Source organism: Rhipicephalus sanguineus, chromosome 1 (assembly GCF_013339695.2).
Source record: "Rhipicephalus sanguineus isolate Rsan-2018 chromosome 1, BIME_Rsan_1.4, whole genome shotgun sequence".
Lineage (NCBI taxonomy): Eukaryota > Metazoa > Arthropoda > Arachnida > Ixodida > Ixodidae > Rhipicephalus > Rhipicephalus sanguineus.
This window is the reverse complement of record NC_051176.1, coordinates 278,882,310-278,908,884: the sequence shown is the minus strand read 5'-3', so window position 1 is coordinate 278,908,884 and position 26,575 is coordinate 278,882,310. Positions and strand designations below refer to the sequence as shown.

The following is a 26,575-nucleotide window of genomic DNA, read 5'->3' as shown; positions in this document are numbered from 1 at the left end:
GCCTTTGAACTTTGACTATTTATATATCAACTAACTAGATTTTTCTTCGTTTCTAAAAAAATAGGTACACCACAAATCGTGACGCCCAACAACTTTCCCAAACGAACAACTGCCCTCAAGTTGATGATAAAAAGTTAACAAGTTTTGCAACGCAACTTTAGGTGTGGCAAGGTACGCCTCGACGAAGAGATCGTTTGCGAAGACGAGAGGTGACCTAATGTCACAGTCTTTTAATTTTAAAAAATCTGTATTCTCTGAACAAAAACGCTATGCATAGCCTTAAACGTAGAAGTATGCCTCGGAAGAGGCTCCGCGTTAACATATGCCTTGCGCTAAATCGTACACAGACTGCCGGCTTTCAGCTCAGAGTGCAAGGACGACCGACACTCCAGTCTGCACAGACCGGCGGTAGATGATACGACGCCTTCCTCGCACGAGCCGACATCTCCAGTTTTTCGCAAAGCCGCCACTCCACGAGTAGCTTAATTTATTTGTAAGCACTTTTCCTCGTGATCGAGTCTGCGACACCTTCCTTTAAAGTGGCGGCTGTGCCGCTACCAGTGGCTTAGGTGGGGCTTGGCGTTGTCTTTACGGGATAATCCGGATAAGTCCCAGTGAAGCATTAAGCTCTCGTATAAGGTGCACTGGTGTCGTCAGTTGACTGCTTATATGTGCAAGTGACCTTTAGGACACGATTAATAGAACGTGCGGGGCTTCGAAAGTGTGAACCACTCTTTTTGTCGCACGCTCCCATGTAGGTGTCACTGAAATTTAGCGCATTATCCACGACGTCGTATGGCACGCGCCGTCTCTGACGTAGTACAATCGGTAAAAAAAAATAAAGAAAAAACTGCTATCATCGCTGTGTGTGCTGACTCGGAGGAGATGCTCCAGCAAGCACTTTCGCGCGTCATGTGGCTCAGCACTTATCCTAAGCAGTATACGCCCTACGCGAACGGCACGATACGACTGCTCGCCTTTACCGTTTTGAACCCAATTGAGTTTTGCGTGCTGAGACGAAGATGAGTGAATTATGTTTGTTAAATGCGGTGTAACACGCAAGGCACAGCGTACTTAACTCTGATCGCACATCATCGCACAAACGATTTACTCACGCGCGACGGTCATAGCCGCGTGTAACGCATCGCTAAACAAGCGAATCGCAACCGATGATTTTTGTAAAATAGGGCAGGCAATGCAATTACTTATCAGTAGTCTTGACAGTCGCTAATATTTGGCTCAACTCATAAATTCTAATCTGGAAAGCGCCAGGAATGATTAGGTTGTTGTCACTCTCGTAGCAAATAACTTGCAGCGAGTAAGAAGCATCCTTCAACTAAAAGGGAGTGCTTGGCATATCGCCACTTTGAAACGTCTGAGCTTCAGAATTTGGCAACCATAGAAGTCAGCGGCGTAAGTAACACAAATATCTTTCGCAGATAACGCAGCTAGTATTATATTCAGGAGAGAGCCCTTGTGTGACAAGATGCTTCGAGAATGTTTAGGCACAAGTGCACTTCTTGCAGCGCGCCTCGAAGAGAGAGCGTGCGTGTACGACAAAAACCTGATTGCGCGGCTTGCTGATTTTTTGCTCGAAAAGCGGAACAAAAATGCGACGCATCTAGCGCTCGAGTTTCCGTAAGGCGGCCAACTGCGTGCCACGAAGCTTGAGAATGCGCGCGCGTGAGAATGCATGTAGAAGGAGCTCGTATTGAAAGCGACGTGATGCGCAGCCGAATCGAGGGGATCGTGAAATACTCGTCAGCCGGAGTATAACTTCGCCAGCAGGAAGACCTCTCTAATTTCCGCCGACATACGCGTCCTTGGAGGCGTGAGTAAGCGCCTTATCGCGCGAAATCCTCTGCGCGCGCCTATTATAACGCGCTCTGCCCTCGACAGAGTTTCTGATGCTTTAATTGTTGTGTTTTTTTGCGTCACTTTATACGTTTCTCTTCTGCTGCGATCACATACATGCTCACAACAAAAAGCAGGAAAAAGAGAAAAAGGTCGAAACGCTGCAGGTTGTCACAAAGGTTTCAAACAAAAACAGAGGTTAAAAATACCTAAAGCACTATCCCCTTGCTATATCGTGATTAGTATTTACTAATTATACCCGCCGTAGTAGCTTCGTAAGTAAGGTACGTGTCGCGCTCCAAAGCCAGAGTACGTGGGTTCGAATCCCGGCTACGGCGGCCGATGGGAGCGAAATGCAAGAACACCGTTTACGGCACACGCTCAGCAACAACCCCGGATGGTCAAAATTAATCCGGAGTCGGCCACTAGTTTCGACACGTGAAACTCTACAGTAGTTTTAATTTACTGAATACCAGTCCTGGATCCGTATTCATTAAAAAAAAACTATTAGGCTAGTGCTGTTCTAACAGAAATTTTCAGGTAATCCTGACGCTGGACATGTTAAACGATACGGTGGCCTAATTGGAAAGAGCACAAATGCTAACACATCGCCATTCAGACCGCGTCAACCACGGAGAAGCTGTAATGCTCACACTATCGCGCACTTTTCATCCTTCTTTGTCAAGACAGCACAAGATTAGAATGACCTTCCTCCTTACGTTGTGACCACTCCAGTATCATCAACTTCAAAGCAGCGATCGAGCATCGACACAATTAACGCATTGTAATAGCCCATCTCTCGTGTAAAACCCCTTCACTGGAGCATTTGAGGTATTGTGAATAAATAAATAAATAAAAATTTTGTGTACCCATGTACACCCTCACACATTCTTAACTATATCGCGTGGGCATCGACCGCACGATATGCGAAAGCCTACGACGACTATAATCTGCGATACCGGCGGCAATATGCGCAGGCGCACGGAGTGATCTCCAGTGCACGCATCGTCTGCTATGCTGTTTTTTTTCCGAAGGAAGCACTCTCGGCCTTTGTTATCTACGGGGGCCACCTTGCGCGCGCTAACAGATAGCCACGTCACGAAACTTTTTTTTTAATTGAAACGCTCGCGTGCAACAGCGATTTCGCTTCGCCAATCCTAGTCGCGCTAGTAAGATTTTATTCACGCGGCTTTTGTTTTCTTTTTATTTCCTTAAGGACACTGATCCAGACACCAGGATAGGGCGTCCATCGTCCTGAAAGGAACAGCGTAGCAGACGACGCTTGCAAGAGATATGCTTTATTCCCCTGCGCGATACTACTTCCGGTCTTGCAGATTATCGCCGTTGTAACGCGCTGACACATCGTGTGGTATAGACGCTCGCGCGATGTAGTTAGAAATGTAGGTGGGTGTACTACTTCTTTAGAGCTCCTTCCTCGATTTTGCTATGAAAATGATGTGTTCAAGAAAGACTGCCACGGGTAAGTGTCTATCGACGTAGTTCTGACCCTGTTGGAAAGCGCGATGGCGAGATTACGATGGACTATGCGAAAGCACTACATAGCACCCTTTTAATAAATGTGCGTTATTATTGTCAACAACAAAAACTGTCAGCAACATAGAGAATAGCCGTAACAGGGATCACGGACCGAATTCACAAAGCTTGTTTTTCGTAAGTGTTCCCTGCCATTGGCTGGCCGCCTTCGCTAATGATATGTCCAGCGACATGACTCGCAGAAATTTTCTCTAGCCTAAGACAATTTTGTGAACCTGGGCCCAGAAGCGTTAACTGCTTACGCTAAAAACCGGACTCGGGTTTTGGCCGTCGCGGCTTGGCTGTGGGCACGATGACCGTACGCCACTCCACTTATCCACCTCTTGCGCAGGAGGCGATAACTCGCACAATATGCTATCACAACATTTTTTTTTCAATCCGCCTTCTCTGGCGATTACTCTACGCTGAAAAGAATGTATCGATAGACATCACTCATTCGACTACCTGTACTGCTAGATAGCCCAAACGCCCTCACCGTTTCACTGTGCTCAATTCTATACCTGTTGCACGACGTAAACCTCGGTTCGATCGCTCGGTCGGCAGCAACGTTTGGTCGACGAAGAGCACGCGACTGCTTCATTTACAAATTCCCGGTTGCCGACAAACATGTTTGTGCCACGCAGCTACCATCTGCCACGGCTCTGAGACCGGTTCCCACGACCCACTCCGTCAACAACCGCAATGAGTGTGTGAGTCGCTTTTCCGTTCTAATAGGTTTCAGAAAGGAAATCCACAATCCGGTAAACGTAATAAGGCACGTAGAGTATGCCTGACTGTCACGCGGCAACGTGTACCGCACAGCTCAGGCCCTCCTGAGCACGAGAAGCTGTAATTTTTTTAGCGCCAGTACTTGAGAAACCATCAGTGTGTCAAAACTGTAATTCTTGTTTTTATCTGCTTTGTGCGACTTCTAATGCGACACTTTCTTTTTTTTTTTTCAGATAAGTTTACGCCGAAGCCAAGACTACTCTGGGGTCACACTCATTGAAAAAAAAAGTGACGGAAAGCGTATCAAGCGGTGGGATTTCAGCCAGCGTTCCCCAGTAATACAAACGGGCACCGTACACCATGCACTCTACTGATCGAATACCAAATGCTGTCATTATGACGCGACGTTTCAGCGGGCACTCCAGTGTTCACAAAACAAGGCTCAAAGATTAACGGCTGTTACGGCTGAAATAGAATGAGTAAACGTTAAAGAATGAGGCCCATTTCGAGAGAACCAATTTCCTCAAACTGTATATGAATGAAACAATGGTGACAGATAATATGAAACGGTGCATTTATGAAAAGTTGCTTCTTTGAATATGACGAGATAAGCCGTGCCCATGCACTCTCGAACCATCCGCAATTTCACTAAACGGATGTCTATCATTCTTCGAACAACACGGTACCACCGTTCACGATATTATAGCACATGCGTACAGTTGCACTGCTGACGTACACGTCCGGACCTGACGCGGTCGCTTAGTCTTTGTAACGTTTCGCTGCTCACATCGTGGTCACGGCACTTCAAACCCTAGTAATTATTTTACATGCGCATGCGAACATACTTCTACACTATTGGTTAAATGGGAGGGATAATGGATTTAGACAACTCGGGCACGTGCTAGATAAATGTAAAATATGTGAGGCTCATTCCGTAAAGAAGTTATCAGTTAAAGGAACCAAATCCCAACAGTACTTCTTGCGGTGAATTATTCCGGTACATGGAAATACTGTACATACCCAACCTCGATCGTGTGCCCCGCAGTTGTGTTTCGTTTGGTTGACAACAGTACCGGAAGTTTTCAATAAAAATGTCCAGGAAATTAGCTTCGTTACTGTGTTTTAAAAGTGCATGAGACTCCCCCAGCAGGTCCAGCCATGTAAAGGATAAGGCCAGGATAACGCAACGGTCCTTTTCGATATATTATCCTTCTTTCTTATCATCCATCGCCACTCGGACCACTCACGAAGCGCGAAAATGAAAAAAAAAAAAATCAGGGTAGATTCGCTACACCATCCCGGTCCATTATTATCTTATACAAGAGGCGTCTACGCATGATGTCCATTTGCATATTTTGCTTTGAAAAATACTTGACGCCGCTTCACTCGGTTTTTCTTGGTGTCTTTCTATTCGAGCGTTACTGAGGCTCTTTTTCTTTCTTTTCTTTTCTTTTTTTGCTTCTGCCCACTGATGATTTAGAGTTGCTACTCAAGGAAAAGCAATATGCTTAGAGAAATCACCGTTATCCACTATTCACCTCTTTTTCTTCGGAAAACTCGCCGAGCCTACAGGCTCAAAAAATAAGCTGATCAAAAGAATTTCAACCGAGCATGGATTGCTGAAAGCAGCGTAGGTTTACGTCAAAGCGACGAAGGCTGGCGGTTTCTACCTGCTCGTTCGCAACGAGTCAGCCACGCCCGCAAGTAAAAAACGGACAATCTCGCTCCTTGTTAGCGTATTCCCGTTAGAGAGACAACCCTGCCGAGAGCGTGAGTTTCGGCGGGCAATGTCACGTCCGTCCTACCGCTCGCTGATTCCGGCACAGATACGGCGAAAGTGCCTCGAAGCCATCGCTTCGTTTCCCTTCGCGGTCATCTGCACAACTCCGTCACTTAATGCTCTCCTTTCGTTTTAGTGCGACGGCAGTTAAGTGCTCGAAATTGGGTTTGTCCCGCCCGTTCAATTCCGTTACGCTGACGACGTCCACTGACACCGTCAGCACCAGCCAACGACGGCTTTAATGGGTGCAATTATTGGGCGAGTCAGTAAGAAAAATTGGTAGCCGAAACATGTGGGACAGTACCGAAGATCGTGCCATACCTGGCTGACCTGCCACTCGTTATTGACCCATTTCTCAACAGAAGGGTAGCATTGGCGCAGTACGTTGTGTGCGCGCTTGACAGCGGATGGCAGGTGTGGCGCTATAACGAGGACGTAATTACGTGTCATACATTAGCACTCGTAGATCTGTACTCATTATGCTAGTAACAAATACGTTAAAGTGGCGAGTTGGGCGCTCGTCCCGTTTTTGTCTATAGTTTTTCGCGCTGTTTATTACTATGAATACATACCAACTAGCCCAGCTTACCACTCTCTTGAGTTGGGCCTTGCAGCCATAGCTTCGTGTTGGCAAGGCAGTGTTGGATTGCAAAGAACTGCAGCCCAAAAAATGACACACGGACGGAAAAAGCGCTCGTCCTTGTCGTCTTGTCTTGTTCCGTCTGTCTGTCTGTCTGTCTGTCTGTCTGTCTGTCTGTCTGTCTGTCTGTCTGTCTGTCTGTCTGTCTGTCTGTCTGTCTGTCTGTTCTGTCTGTCTGTTTGTTTGTTTGTTTGTTTGTTTGTTTGTTTGTTTGTTTGTTTGTTTGTTTGTTTGTTTGTTTGTTTGTTTGGAACAAATACGTACAACGGGAAACACGAGGATGGGCAAGGCGCGCACAAGAGGTACACGGTACACGTGCATGGGGGAGGATGTGGAATGTGAAACACAATGTTGCCTCACGTTGTCGTCAATAACAAGCCGCGTAAGCAAGACCATCATAGCGCTACGCATATCTCGGATAATTCTGTTCATGGAAGTTTCCTTAAATTTTTGTGCCTTCGTCAGGCCACCTCGTCAACCTTCTTGTGACTGCCTTTTATGTGAACTGTATATATAGTGTTACGTGCCTGGACTGTATTTTGCGTCGTCTTTAGTGTCACTCTGTGAATGGGCATTGCGCTTATGGTAATTGCAGTGCCCTGACTGTCAAGCTGTCTCTAGGTGCGATTTTGTGTAGTTTCTTTTTTTTCATGGCTGGGATATTTAATAATCCTATTGTCTGCGAAAAGAAGTAGACGGCGCTACATAAAAGCGTCAACGTCTTCTAATCAACACATAATAAAAAGAAAGTCAGCTTCGTCATTGCCAAAGCGTGAAGAAAAAGACGAGGTTCCTGGCTACTCAACTTAAATCTAAACCCATGGTAGTAAATGACTGTACATTTATAAGAGTCGATCGCGCTAACCACTGAGATATCGCGCGACTTTTTTACGCTATTACAGAAAGAAAGACCGATGCACTTCTGCTAAACACAGACGCAGCTTTAAGCGCAACTCTGAGGCATGAATCTAGTCAAGGGGATCACTAGAACGCTTGAATCATTTGTTCCTCAAAGAATGTTCTTTGTCGCTCGCAGCGGTTCGCTATTCCTATATATCTATGTCATTCTTGTTCTCCAGCGATTATGCAAGCTAATAAAGAATATGATGTACTACGGTAAGGATTATCCTTTGTCAGATCAAGGTACCTGATAGTAATGTAATTAATATTGAACTCTCTCTTTCTTTAATGTTCATGCAGAACATCCCAAAGTAAACACTGCATCAGAACAATCAATAACGCAGTGATCAACAGTTTCTTCTTTTTCACAACCTGCCATTTATGGCCAGGGAACAAAAAGCATTTGGCCTTCCATCATCTGTGCAGAGAAATAGCCGAGGTATGAAGTTTAAAGAATAAAGCTTTTGGTCTCGGAGACGCACGTATTAACACAATCCATTGCATCAGGCAAGCGAGGATTTTCAAGTGTTGTACGATATAGTGATATGGAACAAAAAAGAACATGCCAATAGAATACCGCAACAACGCCTTTGCGGCTTAAGCTAAATGAAATGGATGCTGAAAACAGCATCGGTTTTTTTTCAAGCCCATACGAAGAGCAAATTTTCAACAACGGAGCACCCAAGAAGGGGAGGCGAGTGAACTGAGACATGGCATTGAAGCCCCTTCCGTAGAAACCGATGTGTGAAATCGCGAAAGTATATATATATATATATATATATATATATATATATATATATATATATATATATATATATATATATATATTAGACACACACACACACAGCTGAAGGAGGCAGATTGACAATTCACTTGTTCACCTTCGGCCTCAGATGCGTGCCAAGGCTTTATACCACATTCAGAGCAACGTGAATTGCCATATTGAAACTGACTAAGGGGAACACAGCGTCTGCATATATCTCAGTCAATGTCGCCAAAGTTCGATAGATCGACTGCATTATCCCTATTACTCCTTCGACGCTCTACTTATCTGAGACTAGAAACCAAACATCAATCACATATATAAGCAAGTACTTTCACTAATGAAGTGCCATAACAAAAGCCTGTGACCGTATTCTGGAAAATTTCATTTAAATGTTCTGTATAAAGAGCAAAAAGCGCACACCCTTGCCTCACTGAAGAGTGAATATAGATAGCTTGCACGTGACGTCATGGACGCAGCTTCTTAACGTACTGGTACACCAACATGGTGGCTTTGATGACGTAAAGGCAGCATAATCACTTTGCTGTTAACCTGCTTCGATGTGATAACGACGCGGCCGCAACTTGATTGCCCTCTGCGCGTGAATAACGAAAGAACCTGCATGCGATGTAATGATATGATAAACGTGACATCACAAACTTCGCGTCCCACCATGCGGTGCTCCAACATGGCGGTTTCAGTGACGTAGGAGGGCACCCATTACTATTCATCGAGTACTTCCACACAGCAGCACATCCCGACCTGTTTAAGTAGAACGCTCCCGATATTCATGTGACGCAGCGGTTCAAAAAAGAAAGCGTGGCTCATTTTATCGAATTTTTATGTACCTGGATAGCTCACACGAGGGAGATATTGCGCAACAACAACGCTACTCATAAGCTCTGAAAGCAGTCGCGTTTTTTGCATGCATTTCGGGGGCCTATGAAACCAATGCAGCAATTAAGGAGGATTACGTTGTGCGCATCGCATGAAAATTCTTCGTAACAAGATGGCGATCTGTTTGCGTGCGATGTGTTAGGTGGTCGTGAAATCAAAAATCAAAAATAGCGCCGGCGGTATGAAGTATGCGTTATAGACGATAATTCCCTGCAAACACGCAAACATACACACGACGTAGTTGCGAGGCCACGGGGGAGGCGTTCCACAGCATATCATAGTGCGACAGACAATGATGACATCGCGTGCATCGCGTATCGGTTCTTATTGACAAAAGTGAAGGTTATCGGCGCGTAATTACCCGTTGCCAAGTCTGTAAAGGTGGAGTCAATGACACAAATGAGTTGTATACATGTATACATATAAACAATGATATGGAGCGTCGAACATGGCAAATACCCATAACAAATAGTCACAACCAGCTGGAGGAAGACTACGTCTAAATCATGCATGCTGACTCTGCAAAAACAACGCCAGAAGAACAATCCGACACACTTGTCGTTGTTTACTTTAGCTAGCACCATTCGTTTGTATACGTATGTCCTGGTATATCGCAACAAGCAAGTGCGAACACTTATTTGCACCGAACAGCTGCCAAGGTGACTTAGCGGCTTCGGCCTTGTACTGCTAAGGTCGAGGACACGGGTTCGATTCTCGGCCATGGCGCCTCAATTTGATGGGTGCCAAAAGCAGAAACTCGCGTCAACTTAGACTTTCGTGTAAGTTGCAGAGAGAGAGAAAGAGAAGAAAGGGCGAGAAAGATAGAGGGAGACAGAAAGAGATACAAGAAACAGACAGAAGGAGAAAGCAAAAATAAAGAGCAACAAGAGATACCACCCAGCTGCGCCCTTCCTTCAGGCTCGGCACCACTCGTGCGACGCTGCCATAAACTTTTTTTTTTTTTCGCAGCCTGCTACGTCGAGTATGTCATAAAAGTGTAAGAAAACCACGATAAACTCGGTCTAGTAGGACTGACAATTGGGCTAGTTGGTAAGGATTCCTATTTACGAAACGAAGTAAGACAAAACCACGAAAGAGCACACAAGCGCCGATGTGTCGGCGCTTGTGTTCCGTGCGCTCCTTCGTGTTTTTGTCTTACTTCGTGGCGCCGTTTTGTAAACAGGATAAACTCGGAAACGTGAAATAATCCTGATACTGGACACACACCTATAATTAGCGAAGGCGGCTGGCCATTGACGAACGGCGTTTATGAATCTTTGTGAACATGGTCCCTAATCTTTCATGGTGTCTCCAAGCGCAGTCGTGGGCGTGTTTTCACCGTATTCACAACGCTTCGCGTTCGTAGATGCCCTTTACACGGCACCTCCGCCAATAACGTGCCCAGCATCAGAATCGGCTGAAATTTTCTCTTGTACGAACCATTATAGCGCAAGAGTTTTGTGCCCTATTTCCTAAGAACGTTTCCCCATTGGCCAGCGCCCATCATTCACGATGGCGATAGGTGTTCTGGCGAATCGCGAACAGCGCTTACGTAAGAAAAATTTTCCGCGTAAAGGGGGCGATGTGATCACTAGAGGCCGGATAAATTTAGGCAAATGCCTATTTTGTTCCTTGCGTTCCTATCGTGCCACTTTGAATATCTGAGCATGAATTAGAGTTAAGAAGGGCTTTTATAGTGTTTTTATAGTGCCTATAAATGCCTAGTTTTGGCATTTGTGCCTAAACGCTTACAAATGCCTATTTTCAAAATTGGCGCTTACATGAGCACTATTTAGCCTCAAGTTTCGCTCCCGGGTGCAGTTTCAGCCCGTTATTCGTAGTTACCGCGCAACATTGACTGTTCCGAACTCTATGGGGTCCAACCTAGTCCTCTAGTTCAGCCATCTCCCGGAAACAACCGCTAGCAGCAGCGAAGTGGGACACGCCGGCGAGCATTCGCCGCCGCACTGATATGGCGCGAGAAATTGGCGAATGCGAGACCGCGGAGACCGCTTCATTGGAAAGGAGAGTGAAGAGCAAATAAAGAAATAAAAATGCCATGCGCGCGGCTTTTGTTTTGTTGTAATTTACTTGTAATGTGTTCACTGCAGTAGAATTGTGTGTGGTGGGGGGGGGGGGGTAAACAATACTTCATGTATGTTCGTGCGTGAGTGTGAATGTGTGTGTATATATATACACATGCAAAACTTAAATGTTTCACCCCCCCTCCCCGCCCCCTGGCTACGCCAATGGTTCACTGACACAGGAGAAATTGGCTCTACGCGATTCGACCCCGGCCAATAGGAGGAATCCCTCCCTTCTGATCTTTTAGCGATCTGGCTATCTGCTCCTGCTCTGCCCTTCTCAGCAATGCCGAAAATACACCCAGGAGTGTGTTGATTCGACAGTGGACACTTGTATCACCGTGCAGAACACGGGAAAGACCGTGTTCTGCGAACCGTGCGGGACAAAAGCACAATTGCACGGATATGTTCAACTGTTGGCGCCATTGTGCCATCTTAAGCAATGACATTTTTGTTTTCCTGTCGTAGATAGAAGTCGCGCACGTCTTCGTTTGAAGTTATTTACATTTATGTGAAAATTTATTGCGCCTATAGTTACAGTTTTGGAAGCCTAAAACGTTCTTTTGCGTGCCTATTTTTGGCGCCTAAAACTAGCTTATTTAATGCCTGAAAATCCGGCCTCTAGTGATCACTTGACGTGTGACGCTAAATCAAAATGGCGAAGGAATTCTGGGAGAAAACAGCATATTGGCGCGCTGTGCCCAACGAGGTTACATTAGCACTTTTTCTCATGCGGCCATACTGCTAGAGGCAAGGTAGGGCCAGCCGCGAAATATGCGCGGCAAAGCATTGGTTTGTGGTTTCGCGATAAAAAAGAAAAAGCGAAGAAAGCTACTTAAGCTCATCGCCTCGACGCTGTGTGTTTCTTCGTTTGCGGATGACGAATATTCCTGCTTCGATCTGTTGCGGCAGGCTTCGAGAAGTCCATCGACGGAAGCTATATAGGCTTCACAAATCGTTCTTACTCGCGTTGTTCAATTACAGACGATCTCTTCATACGACCTAGGCTAGCGTCATGTTACTGCATGCGTAATAAATAGTTGCCCACTGTTTACCAAGTAACCAACGCGAGGCGTTTCCAGTCAAATTTTATAAGGAGCGAATATACTTTCCAGCCTCCAACTTTTTACTATATAATAAAGTGGGCCAGCGTTTTAGCTTTCGTGAACGTGTGGAGATACTGCGCGTCATAGATTTTATTTGCTCCAGGTAGTTCCAAAAACGCCCTCACGCCACTTGAAGGTTTCACTCAAGAGTATATGAAAGTTCCATTACCCATTCCCAAGCTGGTTTACTCAAGAAAGACATCGTAAACCTTGCGTTTAGCATCCTGAAATACTTTATATCCATATACCGAATGTATAGAGGTTGTGTCATCGAATTTAACTGTTGACACCCTCTTGTAGTTTATTTACACACAAAAATTGATACCGCTCATTCGTCCCGTCGAGAGCTTACTGTTACAACACACGCATTGGCCGAGCGCATTTTCAAAACTTCAGGCAAGTGGAATATATCAGTCTGGAATGCTACAGAGACATTGGAACAGCAGAAAGCACTTCAGATTGAGACCTGAACTTCTTACAATGCATATTATTTCGCTATAAACTCGGTTCGGAATTCACATTTTCATACCTGCCAAGTTTGGAGAAACGGAATCCGGGAGATCTACTCAACAAGGGGGGGGGGGGGGTTACTGCGATAGCAATTATATGGACACTGTCAGCGGGATTTTGCGGTCGCCGCTGATCTGTACAGAGTCCAAACCGATAACATCGCTTACGCATCGTCTGTTTCACGTGCGAGTAAATGCGCGCTAGCGCTAGGGATCAACGCGGTTGAAGCAGAGATGAAACGACCCGGCCGTCACCGTCGCGCGAAGGGCACATGCGATAACATCGCTCCGCGTGCGAGGCCTGTCGTCGCTTGCTTACCAGTTATTTCGTCGGGCAAGGGACCATAAGGGGCGCCGTTGAGACGGGGACGGACGCGAGCGCTGGCGAACGCGCTATCTCGACAGACGTCGGTAACGGCTACCCTTTTAAGTGCTGGGCTCTCCACTTAAAGCAGTAGTGACACAAAATTTTGAAGGCGAGATAACTTGTGGGATAGATTTGTGTGTACACAAACGCATCATCTACGAAATATTAACGGCTGATATAACCTATAACACATTTAGGATCAATTTTTAAATTGCGTGTAGCGCATCTGTACGCGAAACGTCCCATCTCGCGTCACCGTGACGCACGGGACGCGCAATGCACTGGACGCGCGGGGCAAAACTGGATGTACAACCGGGAGAAACGTTCAAAATCCGGGAGTCTCCCGGGTAATCCGGGAGACTTGGCAGGTATGCATTTTGTACACTATTCGCTCGATTAGTTTTCTTAGTGGTGTGGTGTATCCGAAACCTTAGAAAGCACCCTGGAATATTCTTGGTCCGCCGCGATGGTGTAGCGGTTACGGTGCGCGGCTGCTGGCCCGAAGGTCGCGGGTTCGATCCCGGCCGCGGCGGTGGCATTTCGATGGAGGCGTAATGCTAGAGGCCCGTGTACGATGTCAGTGCTCGTTAAAGAACACCAGATGGTCAAAATTTCCGGAGCCCTCCACTACGGCGTGCCTCATATTCGTATCGTGGTTTTAGCACGTAAAACCCCAGATATTATTATTATTATTGGAATATTCTTGTGATAGGGCTCAGGATATTGCCTTCAAGCACTTCTATCACAGCACTTCTTGCTAAGTGAGTTGATATGAATTAACAGGAAACCTGTAAAACATGCCCACTCGTACGCAAACGCAGTGGGCAGGACGGATTGCTGAAAACTTTCCCCTTGTCACTGCAAACCCAGCGCTCCTACTGTGCGTGTGTAATTATCTTTTGTACGAGTCTGTATCGCCGGTTTCCCATTAAAAACACAGACGCTGCGCGATAAGTACAAATCAAGTAGATAATGCCATAGTACAAGCACACCACATGCGTATCCGTGCACAACCCGAGATTGCTACTAGCTAGAGGCAAAATCCCATTCTCTCCTGATATGTGTAGTCATCCACTTAATATTCAAATACGCGTACGCATGAGCAGCTAACACCAATAGTACCGAAATAAAGCGAGCGTACGTACGAGCCGTGAGCAAACAACGAGAGCTTATGTCAAACGTTACACCCGGCGTCACCTTTGCCCGACTCACGTACGGCTAACACCCCCAGAAAGCATGACACAATCAGTCCAGAACCGCTCCAGAAGCGCACAATAAACAACCACGACAAACTTAATGCTCCACCCAGCGTACAGCAAGGTGGCGGGAGGAATGCACGACTCTTCTGCCCTTCACTCAATAAATTTTATCTTCTTGTCTCTTTCGCACGAAGAGATGCTACAGTGACACGCCATTCGATGTTCGTTCTCGCCAAGAACAAATGTACTGCTCACCAGCTGCTGGAGACATTTTTCGCAATATAACGTTTCATTAACGCAGTGGTCAATGGCCAGTACGATGTGCCTGTAACCCAACAACAGTTACCAACTCAGTCGACTTACCACGCTGTAGAAAGCATGGCATGGATGTATAATGTCAAAATGAAGGCCCGAAGGTATCTTAAGTGGTTCCCACCAAGAAGCAGAGATAGAACTTGTTGCTGGGCTAGTTGGTTCATATACTAAAATGCGGAGCGCGAATTTGGTGCGGGTCGTAGAAGAGCACACAGAGAGTAGGACGAGCGCTAACTCGCAACTATCTTTATTGCGAAAAAGCTTTCCCAAATAGTATAGGGGGCGCTCCACCCACTGAGTGGATGGAGCGCACCCGTACTGCATACAATCATCGCGCTGACTGATGCCACTCACCGAGGACGAATCCGACGCAGAATGCAGTGTCTCCGATAGCGTACACGCTGCCGTATACGGACGAATGCCGAATGTCCACGAGATACCCCAACATGGGCATCATGGAAGAATCAACCATGCCGATGGCGAAACCAATTCCAGCATTGGGGACGATTAGGTGGTTCACGTTCTTTGCCATAGGAATCTGTAAGCGGCGAGGTGCATTTTGAGAAAAGCGCGGTCGCCGTGCCAGTGTACGCACGTACTTACGCATACGAGACAGATGCCAATTATGAAGAGACCCATCATGGAGGACAGCCATCGGCCCAGCTTGTGGCCCATTGGGCCGAAAAGGTTTGTGCCAACCAAGTAAGAGATGCTGGCCGGCAGAAAGACGGCGCCTTGCTGCCATCGGGGCGCCTGCATAGTGTCCATCAGCCAGAGCGGCAACGAAGGCTCCAGCACTGCAATGCCCAGGTTCGCAAAGGTGATGGCTCCTGCCGCAGCCAAGATGTACGGGTCCTGGGCGAGCGCCTTCAGGGAGGCGCCCTGCTCGATGTCCCGCCGCATCCTTGGCCGCAACACCACCAGCTGCAATACTGAGAGAAGCGGATTTGCGGAAGATCCGGCGCATAGCAGAGCGTGCTCGATTGCTAGCCTCAAGTGTCATGCTCAATAGTTAGCCTCGTGATTACGTGTCATCGCTGCTGTCTGGGAACGTGCCAGTTCAAGGAACAGATTTGAACGAAGCCCCTCGGGCACTCACGGCCGTCCAGTAGCGCTATGGCTGCGAGCACGAGGAAGGGGGCGCTCTTGCTGACGAACTCGTACATGACGCCCCCGAATGGGGGTCCGATCATGACTCCCAGGGCGAGGCCACCCATGGCGATGGCCATGGCGTTGCCACGCTCCCGGTCATCAGGATATTTCTCGGCCAGCATACCCATGCCGGCCACGCTGGTGCATGCGGAGCCCACGCCTTGCAGCGTACGCGCCAGGAAGAGCGTGGCGTAGTTTGTTCCAGCCGCAAACACTGCGCGAGCGGGTGCGCCATGAATCAGCGCAGGAAGGGCAGCGATTGGTGCGCCGCGTACTCACCGAGTGTCGACACAAACATGATGAGAAATCCAGCAAACATGGGCAGTGAGTAGCCGACGCGGTTAGTCAGCGGTCCCACGACCGGGTTGACGAGCGCCTGGACGACTGGCTTGGAGGCGAACATGATGCCCACCTCGACATTCTCGTTATTCAGCAGGTCGTGGCGGGTCTTCATCTCCTGGGGGCTGAGCGTGCTATACGCGGGTGCCGGCTCGGGCTCGGTGGGCGCCGGCGGCACCAGCGTGCGGCCGGGCACTTCCCAGTCACTGCTGTCCGTGGCCTGGGGTGGACTCAGCAGAAGCGCAGGTCCGCCATCGGCGCCGCTGTCGTTCTTGTCCGCGGGTCGGTTCAGTTCGTACAGGAAGTTGGGGATGATGGGCACTGCGGGGAGCGCATCGATCGGTGGGTCTGAATCGATAGGGCGTGCCCCCCCCACTCACCGACGGTGGTGAGCAGCATGTTGTCCAGCAGCAGGGCCACGGCTACGATGAGCAGCACGAGGCGCCTCGAGTCCCGCCAGCTGCGAACCACGTCCAGCAGGTGCATGGCCGATCGATCAGCTGCGGGCCCACCGAGCTCGCAACAGGTGCGCTGCAACAGGTGCCCGCGCTCACACCGGCCTGCCCCACGGGACGCTGTCGCCGAGCTGACTGAGCCCCGCGGGGCCCCACGGCCCCGGGCCCTCCGCCGCCGAGGGCGACATCTGCCGGCGGCGACCCCCCTCCAATCGAACGCCGGCGTCGGACCCCCCTCCCCCCTCCCGGCGCCCCGGCTGCACCCCCTCAAGACAGGGGCGCCTAACGAACCCACCGTGCTCTGTTCACGGTCTTAGCATGGACAGTCAGCCAACCTGCTACGTCATCTGCTCGCTTGCCTATGAAACAAGCTCATGCAGTGACGGACCACGGCGGAGCCAAGCAGCAAGTCGCAGTCTCATTCGCTACTCGTGCCCAGAGGTTGGGCCAATCGATTAGAGGTTCTAGTCACGGAGCGCTTTTCCGCGACATGCAGAGCGGGGGACTTCCCGGCGCGAATGACATCGCATACCGGAACACGCGGCCCGCAGCTCGAAAGAAACGCCCTTCCTCAAAATAGCCTGTTTTGTGTGCCGAGCGTTCAGCAGGCAATCTCGCGAACGAGAAGAAAAAACAACCGATACAGCAGTAAATTTATGCGACACCACAACACTCTGTTTCTCATCAGGTAGAAAAGTGCCCGTCAACCTTAATTCTCACATATTTTAACCAAGTGTTTGCCTTTGAGGGTATACATATATGCTGTGGGTAAACCTAAGGATGTCCATTTTGCGTACATATAACGAAACACTTTCTTGCTTTTTTGCATGTCTGTCCGTGAGTGCTCTCCTGCAAGCGGTATACGTCAAACTAATGACACTAGCCTACACATACCTCAGTTTACCTCGCGTCTTTTGCCTCGAGCATTGCCTGTCGGCGTAGACCGTCGGAAGGGTAAAGAAAGAAACGTGTCAATTCGTCACTTACGATTAAACTCGCAACTAGTCTGCAAGCTTTCCAGTCAAGTGCCCAATTATTCGATATATGGAAAATGCTCAGCAGACAACGAAGGGGATTATTACTTTGCATAGAGGTTTGTTTCTACCTACAATCTTGTAATATAGCAACTATGCGAATTCGGTGGTCGAAATCCTCATTTTTGTCTAAATTAAGAAAAAAACAAGCGGCTTCTAGGTGAACGAATAGACCTCTATTTCCCACTTTCCTCGACCACCTATAGAACAGTCTCTACTACATCACGCACGGGCGTCGGCAGGATTTTGTCTCGGGGGGTGCAAACCCCTGTTGCATCGCGGCCGGGGGAGGGGGCGAGTGCTGGTGTAGCTTGGGTGAGGGGCAAGTGCTGGCGTAGCTTGAAGGGGGCAAGTGCCCCTATTGCAGCCCCCTGCCGACGCCCACGACATCACGTGGCAAAGACTGTCCATCTTGTCTCGACACAAATGCCTACGCCATCGTGGCCTCTTCTTAAACAAAAGGCGTGAATCAGATTAATCATTAATGAAGCACGCTGACTGAAACATAATGAAAGAAACATCGCGACGACGAATTTGTTAAGCCGATTAGAGTTTCTCGCGATATGCAAAAAAAAAAAGGACGACAAATGTGCTGGCTTCGGACTAACCGCTTTAATTTTCCCCTACATCGTGTTTCCAAGGGCAGAGGCGTCTGCCGAAAGCATGCAGCGTGCTCTTTCGTTCACATGCAAGTAAGCAGGACGCGAATGCCATTTCGTGCGATGGGTGCTGCGTTCACTGCACAGCAGAGTGGAAGAAAAAGAAAAGCGGCGCGTGCAGTGCATCTCGAAGCGGTTCGCGCTGGGCGAAGTCGTCAATGAGGCACGCCTTCGTCGTAAACAGCGAAGAAACAGAGAAGTGAATGTAAGCGATTCGGGACGACAAGAGAGCTCATATACAGAGCAACAGGTTTCCACCGACTGTAGTTCTTTCTTCCTTTTTTTTTTTTTCCGCTCGTCTGTCTCCTCTTTGTATCCTGTCCAGCTGTGCAGTGTGTTCGAAGATGATCCCGTACCAACTCGACCAGCTTTCAACGCTAGTGACTGCATATATATAGCTATCTCTCGTGGGAAAAGGCTATACACGCATGATATATCGTCGTGAAATGTTAAGAAAAAAAAAAGGAAATGTGGAATCCTGCGAAATTTCCAACAATGGTTGTATATTTGTGTTTAGAATGAAATCGTCCAAATTGGTGATGTCATATTCGAGCTTTTTCTTTTTCTTTTTTCTTCTTTTTTTTTCAAATGTCCGCTTACGGTCGAGTAGAAAGGCTAACCGATTGACGGAGCCTGTGTGCATCGGAAGAGATTCACGTATTGTCCCGTTTACCAGTGACTATGAGGTGTCCACTGCATTACTAATCTAAGCACAAATTCTATACTCTCTTGTCCGAATTATAATGGGCGCTGCAGCGATCAATTCTACATAATATATTACGCACCTTTGGAGCAACTTATTGCACTCTCACGTTAGAGCGCAGTGCCTGTACGGTATTGAGACGTTTGGCCGAACATTTGCTTGAATGGCATATTCACATTGCTGTATATGCGTGTGTGGAAGCTGCCTTGAAATACTCAATGCTTAAAAGGAGGAGCTGAGTTCAGTACCAGTGCACCAATGTACACGGAGGAGTGCCGTCGTCATCGACTGCCACGTTCGCCTGTATATAGCTCATGGCCTGTAGGCCTCGCCTACGTTAACGGGACCAATTTCGAGCAGTGGTTGAGACATTAGTTTAACAAAAGTTTTCTTGTGTCATGAAAAAAGCTCATGATCCGGCCGTACATACTTTTATTCTTTTTCTTATTAAGTAGCGAGGAAGAATGCGGTCACTGCATGGTGCGGAGCAGCCACAGAATCCCGACTCTGAACGTGTTAACACTGTAGTTACTATTATTAATATCGTTTGCTATAACCAAAGCATTGGTAGTCTTTTTGCGCACCGTACATTCTGCTCGGTATTCTGTGTTTTGTATCAACTATTGATTTCGGAGTCTTTGCGTGACTCGACGCTAAGACTCGCTGGGACTCGACGTCGGATCACTCGCATCCGAGCCGTCGCTGAAGGCATCCGGCGGCGCGTCGTTTGCTGCAGGCCACCTTCGTGGGTATAGACCAAAGAACACCGATATTTTTCGATGCATACCTGCGTCCAATATATGTCTGCACTGAGGTGTTTCTTTTGCAGCAAGTCTAACGTACTCTTTGCAAGAGCCTACGAGATTTCGTCGTCCACACGATGTTCTGCGGAGAAGGAACCCGCTGTCGCGCGGACCGGACAACGGCTCGTGTCGCGAAGACACCGTTCGAGCCTGTGAGAGAGTTGGACACCTCCTGGGGTGGTCGTGTAAACGGAGCCGCTGCTCGGCGCCGTGCAATGCTATATGTGAACATGTCAGCCAGAGGTTGAGAATGTCACCATATATATATATATATATATATGGTGACATTCTCAACCTCTGGCTGACATGTTCACATATAGCATTGCATATATATATATATATATATATATATATATATATATATATATATATATATTATGTCGCACTGCTGAGTGATACTGATCGAAAGTTAGAAGGTCCGTTTGTATTGCCGTTCATTAATTCAGATTGTCGTAGCCGTTTTACATTCGTAAGGTAGGCGTGCAAATGAGAACGATTCGCGGATGATGCGCCACTCTATCGATTGCACCTCGGCATATCTCCTGGTAACTTTGAAATTTTATCAGGTCCAACTGCTTTATTCATGTTCAGCTGCAATGACAGAATGGCTTCGTTCGTTATCTCTGGCGGTTGAATGTGTGGCCCACGTAATGATGTCAGTTAAGGCATAGCGCCGTTATTGGTATTTAAAACTGATGGGGAGTGCTCGTTCATTGTGTCAGACAGAGTGATTTTTCTTTCCCTCACATCGTTCTCATAGCGATGATGGTTCTGAGTGAAAGTTATTCCAGAACCTCTGAGGATCACTAGTGATCAAGGAGTGTCACGTTAAAGCAGAGGCGTAAATCACAGGGGGGTCAGGGGGGTCCTGACCCCTCTTGTATTCAGGCTGGGGGGGGGGGGGGGGGGGGTGGGTCACCGCTGGAGATTCACCTTTCAAATATCATATTTGAATTGCTCGACAGTTAAGCATAGCGCACTCTCCTTAAAATCAACTCTGAAATCTGAAGCCCTTCCAATGAGTAGAAATGAACAAAAGTGAAAACTATTTTTGGTTTCAAAAGGCACCGTAGAGATCGTGCTCTCTGGAATGATACGGGTGACTTCTGACGTGTAGCAAATGCTTATTATGCTGGCCTTTGAAGCGCGACGTAAAGAATCCCCGATCATCTACCGTTATTTATTTGTGTAGACAGTTTGGTGGAAGCCATAGTCAATGAAGTATGAATGCGATGGCTCGAATATAATAGTATTATTTTTTTTAATCACTGGTGAATATAAACACGGTTTACAAGGAAGATTTCAGGGTTAAATCGTGGGAGGCTAACAGTATACACTATTGGAGCTGATGTTAAAGAAAAGCTGTTCCTTTACGCGTTATAACAAAAAAAATGTGCTAGCATTTGTTTAACCCGAATGACATATTGGCTAGTAATACGCTGGAGCCTATACCTTCTAGTTGCACTTAGAAACTAACTTAATTTACCAACTATCCGTTGCTCAGGCCAATGCTTATTTTCTTTTTAATTTATTTGAAAACATGATTTTAATTTTTATATAATTACAACTAAAACGTGCATTTATGAAAAGACAAAATGGCCGCCATGGCATCACGATGTGTCCCCCCTGAGATTGTTCTGGATTTACACCACTGCGTTAAGGTATCTTTGTTTCTCTGCGTTTAGCTTAGTATTTAGTTATGATATCGTGCTGTTCAATTTAGTTATGAGGGTTGATTCTTGATGTGAGTTTGTGGCTCTAAATCTGGTGCCGCGTCTCAGCCTTTTTGTCTAATTTTTTAAACGAACGACTTCGCGCGTTATTCGTGGATTTTTTTTTTCTGTTGTCAGAATATATTGCGTAACGCAGTTCCGTATAATGGTACACTTTAACGAGATCTGGTACACTGAAATCAGTTGAGGAACGTAGAGTCATCTCGTCGAAAGCCTGACATGCATAAGCGAGATAAATGAGCGTGCTAGCTTCGCCTGCTTTGTGAAAATTAGCTACAATAATCTTGTTTTGGCTTTGAAGTTAAAGCGCTTATTGCCAGACATACCATTGATAACAAAGTTCGTGCAAATATCCTTATATGCAAAGTGATCCCTGATAAGTTAAGCATTAAATCGAGGATATTACTTGCAGTGACTTGTGAGAGAGTGGGCTGCTCGTGTTGCGCAAAGACGCCATTCCGGAACCACAATGCCTGCTGCGTATAGATCAGTCGCTTGACAAGCTCTGCTTCGATGTCGTCGTCCAAGAAACAGCAAAAAGAAATCTCGAGAGCATTGTTGTACGCCGCTGAGCACATTTACAAGGTGAGATGCAAAAGTGGCGAGGTGCCGTTTCATCGTTATCGAAATGTCAGCGAGGTGAACAGGAGGTGGCTTTGAGCCCACAAACTATATATATATGGGCATTCCCATAACGACGGCGATGGTTGTATGCCCGCGACATCGTCAGTCGGATTATTACGTTCCCTCAGGTGAGACAATTTCGTGTTTTGCCTTGAGGCCAATGCGCTTCAACTAAATTTATGCTTTTATTTTTCTTTGTTTTGTTTCACGCATTCACCTACTTAACTCCGTATATATATATATCAAATTTCCGTGGCAAATTATGAAAAATTCAAGTAATCCGTTCGTCTCCGCTTTGTTGGTAAACCGAAAGGGGCTGACGGTATCGATAGCCAACTGACAGAGCTTAAACATTGTGCAGTTCGAAGTTTAAGCGCAGTTAAGGGCACATGCTTTACATGAACGGCTATTCTTATAAATGCTAATGAAGGTCACCGTTTAGTCTCCTTCATCATCGCGCACTAATGGGTGTCAGATGTTTACTCGCACTTAAATCGAGTTCACTACTTGCCCTAATAATCATCCAGATGGCACTATTTATTCACTGCCTTGGGGGATCATCTGCGATGTGATGTTCATTCCTTCGTTGCGTGTCTGCAGCCTCACAAGGCTAACGAGACGTGCATGGTTCAGAATGAAAGGACTTGCGTGAAATGAAATTCCACCGCTTGGATCGATAGGCAGGTCAAAAGGCCGTTAGGAGCCGGAAATTGGACCAGACAGGCAGGAGCTCACAGCTGCGGCGCTCACCCGTATACGGCGAGTGTATGGGTATGTCGCACTTCGTGGGGGAAGCAACTTTACAGGCCGTGTGCATCTGACACGAGCGACGTCTCTCGCAGGTGATGGCTGGCAAGCTCGCTGCACACGTTATGTGCTCAGAAATGTACTTTTTTTTTAACCAGAAGAAAACTAGTTCAAGAAATGTTCTGCAATTTCAGGGCGCCGCGATGCTCTTCTGCGACTTTTACTCAGCTAATAAGTTAGGTCAAGAAATACCCGGCTGGCAAATTGTGCTCCAGCACCACAGCAACCTGAGTTTCACGTCGTCATTGTTCTACTCGTTTTGTACACACGACGAAGATGCATTCAGTGTTGACCAGTCAGCCAGAAAATGCATGCAACTTAATGGCTCACCGTTGCAGTCCTGGAAAAACTCCAGAGTTGTCCTTAAGCATTACGTTACCAACTTTTTGACCGTTTGTGATCGGTACAAAATCATCTCGCGCGTATACGACACAAAAAGTTATCTGACGTTGTGTGTCAACCTCATTTCCGCGAGCGCTGCTTTTTTTTCTTTTTTTCCTCGGCAACGGTCATCGGCTAAAATACAAAACCAGCGGCTAAGTTCACCACCAGCGACATGCCTAAGCACCTGGAAGAGACTCCGTGTCAGCCGCAGGGTAATAACGCAAGGCAAAATGTTGCCTTCCTCGTTCGATCATTCGCAAAGTTTAAACAAACAAATCGCTATTCCATCCATTCGGTCGCCACTGGTAGCGTACAACGACTCACAAAGCGACGATGTCAAATGCAGCATCAGAAAAACAGCTGGTCGCCGTTACCTTCGCGTTTTGCTACGTGACGCCAAAAAGTTAACAGCGCTGGACTCTCGCACAACTACGCCACATTTTGTCATTTCCTTCCTCGCGATGAAAGAGTGTGAAACGCTTTTCGTTTTGCTTTCTTTTCTGCGTAGCGATGTGGCAACACAGCAAAGTGACTGTGGCTGCGGAAATCGCTTTGCGATCGCTTCGAGGTTGACTGCGCAGCTTGTGGGAACCGACGGCGCTTACCCGCGGTGCTGTCGTATCGCGCCCTGAACGGCAGCCTGCCTTGCCACCCACAACCCTTTCGCCACCGCGTTACTCTTCCAGCCAGGGCCATATTCTGCCAGCCGAGTGAGCAACTCGTGGCGCGTAAACTCCGGCTCATTTGGCACGGGCCACCGCGTATTACCTCCCCATCGACCCAGGGCCAAAACGTGAGTGAGGCCTTCTGACGATAACTCAGCCGCAGTTAAGGGCGGAAGAAGGCGCGCTGTTAGCGTTGCATCCACCAATACCGCGATTGTTTCAAAGCACGCGGCACGATCTATTCACACGAGTCAATGCTCGCACAAACGTTTCTTTAGCAAAAAAATCACCGCATCTTCACTAATGTGAATCATGACGAGTGGCGAAGCACTGGGCATCGTACCGGTACGTCACCGTACGTCACCCGCGCGTTGCCACTGCGAATGTAAGTTGAGTGACATAAAGTGCATGTATATGTAAATGTGTTTATTTGGTTCCTCTTTAACGCTCTTCTATTTTAATACTCTCGTTATAATTCGCATATCGTCTTGAGTTCTGAATTCCGTTTTCCCTTCATTATTACTGCTTTGTGGTCTGTGAAATGGAGATCCAATGGTTCTTCGAGTGGATCTAAAGTTGGCAAAGAGAAGGTCTATGCATGTTCCTCGTGTGGTTGTTCGTTGTTTCCAGTCATATGAAATGTATCGTAGAGCGTATCGAGACATCATATGCTGCATAATCCAGTCGCTGTCCATATTGTCTACGTTGAAGTCGCCGACTAGTATGAAGGGTTTGTGCTTGTACTTTGTTTCGTAATCGTAATCGCAACATACACACATATGCTTCGCCTTTGAGGAGGAAATGCCGCGCACTTCTAAAGTTGTCCCCGACTCAAGCTTTTACGAAAGCACTTATTTATTTATTTATTTATTTATTTATTTATTTATTTATTTATTTATTTATTTATTTATTTATTTATTCATTTATGTAACAATACTTCCAATATCTTCAGAGATTATAGCAGGGAAGGCACATGAAAAATAATATACCTTTGCACAAAATCATATATGGTTAAAATCACAAAAAAGTCAACATGACATACAAAATCATACACTATACATTGCGATAGAAGAACACACAATAAAACAATTTTAGTAACAAAATCATGGGCGAAATTATCGCTAAAAACAACTGTAAAAAGACAGGGGTGTAGCCAAGGGGGGGGGGGGTGAAACCCCCCCTCGGAAATTTTCAATTTTGCTTGCCTATATATACACGCACACATACAAACGCACGCACGAACATACATAAAGTATGGTTGAACCTCCCCCCCCCCCCCCCCCCCCGAAAAAAATTTCTGGCTACGCCCCTGTAAAAAGATACATTTGTAACATGGCGTAGGTTCAGCAAGTACATATTACTAATGAACACAATTCAAACAATTTTATGAACAACAAATTAATCGAAAAATGTCACTTAAAATAATATCTTCATATAAATAGCAGAGAAAAACTATGTATTAGTAACACGACATAGACTCATCGCTTAGCGGGTTTATTGATGTTGTAATGTCGTGAGTGCTCTCTGTGAGGCTAGCAATTCCCTTTCAATCGCAGTTGCAAACAAGTTCATGGATGATTCGGTGGTTAGGGTAGGTATCAGTGAGTTCCAATCTTTAATGGTTCGAGGAAAAAATGAATATTTGAAGCAATTAGTGTTGGAAGAGTATTCGGCGAGAGTATGGGAATGCTTGTGACGGGTTGGTCTATACCATGAAAATACGAAAATAATATATATGCCTTGAAGTATCTATTTTTATTATGTTGTGTAGTAGTTAAAACATCAGTTTTAGTCTTGTTAGTTTCGTTCGGTTTTGTAGTGTTAAGATGCCAGCGTTATTAAGTAGATGTGTCGGTGAGCCTGTCTGTCTATGCTTGTTAAAAAATAAACTTTATTACTTTTCTTTGAACCGCTTCTATTTTATTAATCTGTTGGTGGGTAAACGGGAACCAGACAGGGCTGGCATATTCTAGTACAGATTTCTTCGACTATAGCAACGGTTTCCTATATACCGTGACAGCGGACAGTGAGAGTGGGCGACAAAGCTAGGTCCTGAGGTTCTTCGCCCCTAAAATTTTTCGCAAAGTGAATTGTGACGTCGGAAATATAATATTTCATATACGTAGGCGTGCGCACGGGCCGGGGGGGGGGGGGGGGGGCGGCCACCGCCCTAGTCACATAAGAGGGGAGGGGGCGCAAAGTCTGCCCCATACATTGACTTAGTAGGGAGGGGGAGCGCTGCGATGAACCTTCGCCCCCCCCCCCTGATGAGGAGCCTTGCGCACGCCTATGTTGATATATAAGTATTATATAGTGTAATAAAATTGTTATAGCTCTTATGCGTTATATAAGTGTCATAATAGTTATTTGCTATTGGCTGGCACTTGCCGGCCAATAGCACATAACTCTTATAGCACTATGCGTATTGCTATACTTATTGTACACGTGTTGCATCGCATTGCTGCCACGGTGGTCTAGTGGTTATGGCACTCGACTGCTGACCCGAAAATCACGGGATCGAATCCCAGCCGCGGCGGCTGC

General features: G+C 46.8%; 1 protein-coding gene across 1 annotated transcript in view; it reads right to left on the bottom strand.

Annotated features, from left to right (window-relative positions):
- LOC119379076 (synaptic vesicular amine transporter) overlaps positions 1-22,041 on the bottom strand; it is a 30,947-nt gene extending 8,906 nt beyond the window's left edge. Inside the window, exons 1-6 of the mRNA XM_037648242.1 lie at positions 21,961-22,041; positions 16,548-16,698; positions 16,108-16,488; positions 15,776-16,042; positions 15,280-15,608; positions 15,031-15,214 (exon numbers count right to left, since the gene is read on the bottom strand). Coding sequence (XP_037504170.1) covers positions 15,031-15,214; positions 15,280-15,608; positions 15,776-16,042; positions 16,108-16,488; positions 16,548-16,698; positions 21,961-22,011 — 1,363 coding nt within the window. The 5' untranslated portion in view covers positions 22,012-22,041. The remainder of the gene's footprint in view (positions 1-15,030; positions 15,215-15,279; positions 15,609-15,775; positions 16,043-16,107; positions 16,489-16,547; positions 16,699-21,960) is intronic.
- Positions 22,042-26,575: the final 4,534 nt, after the last annotated feature.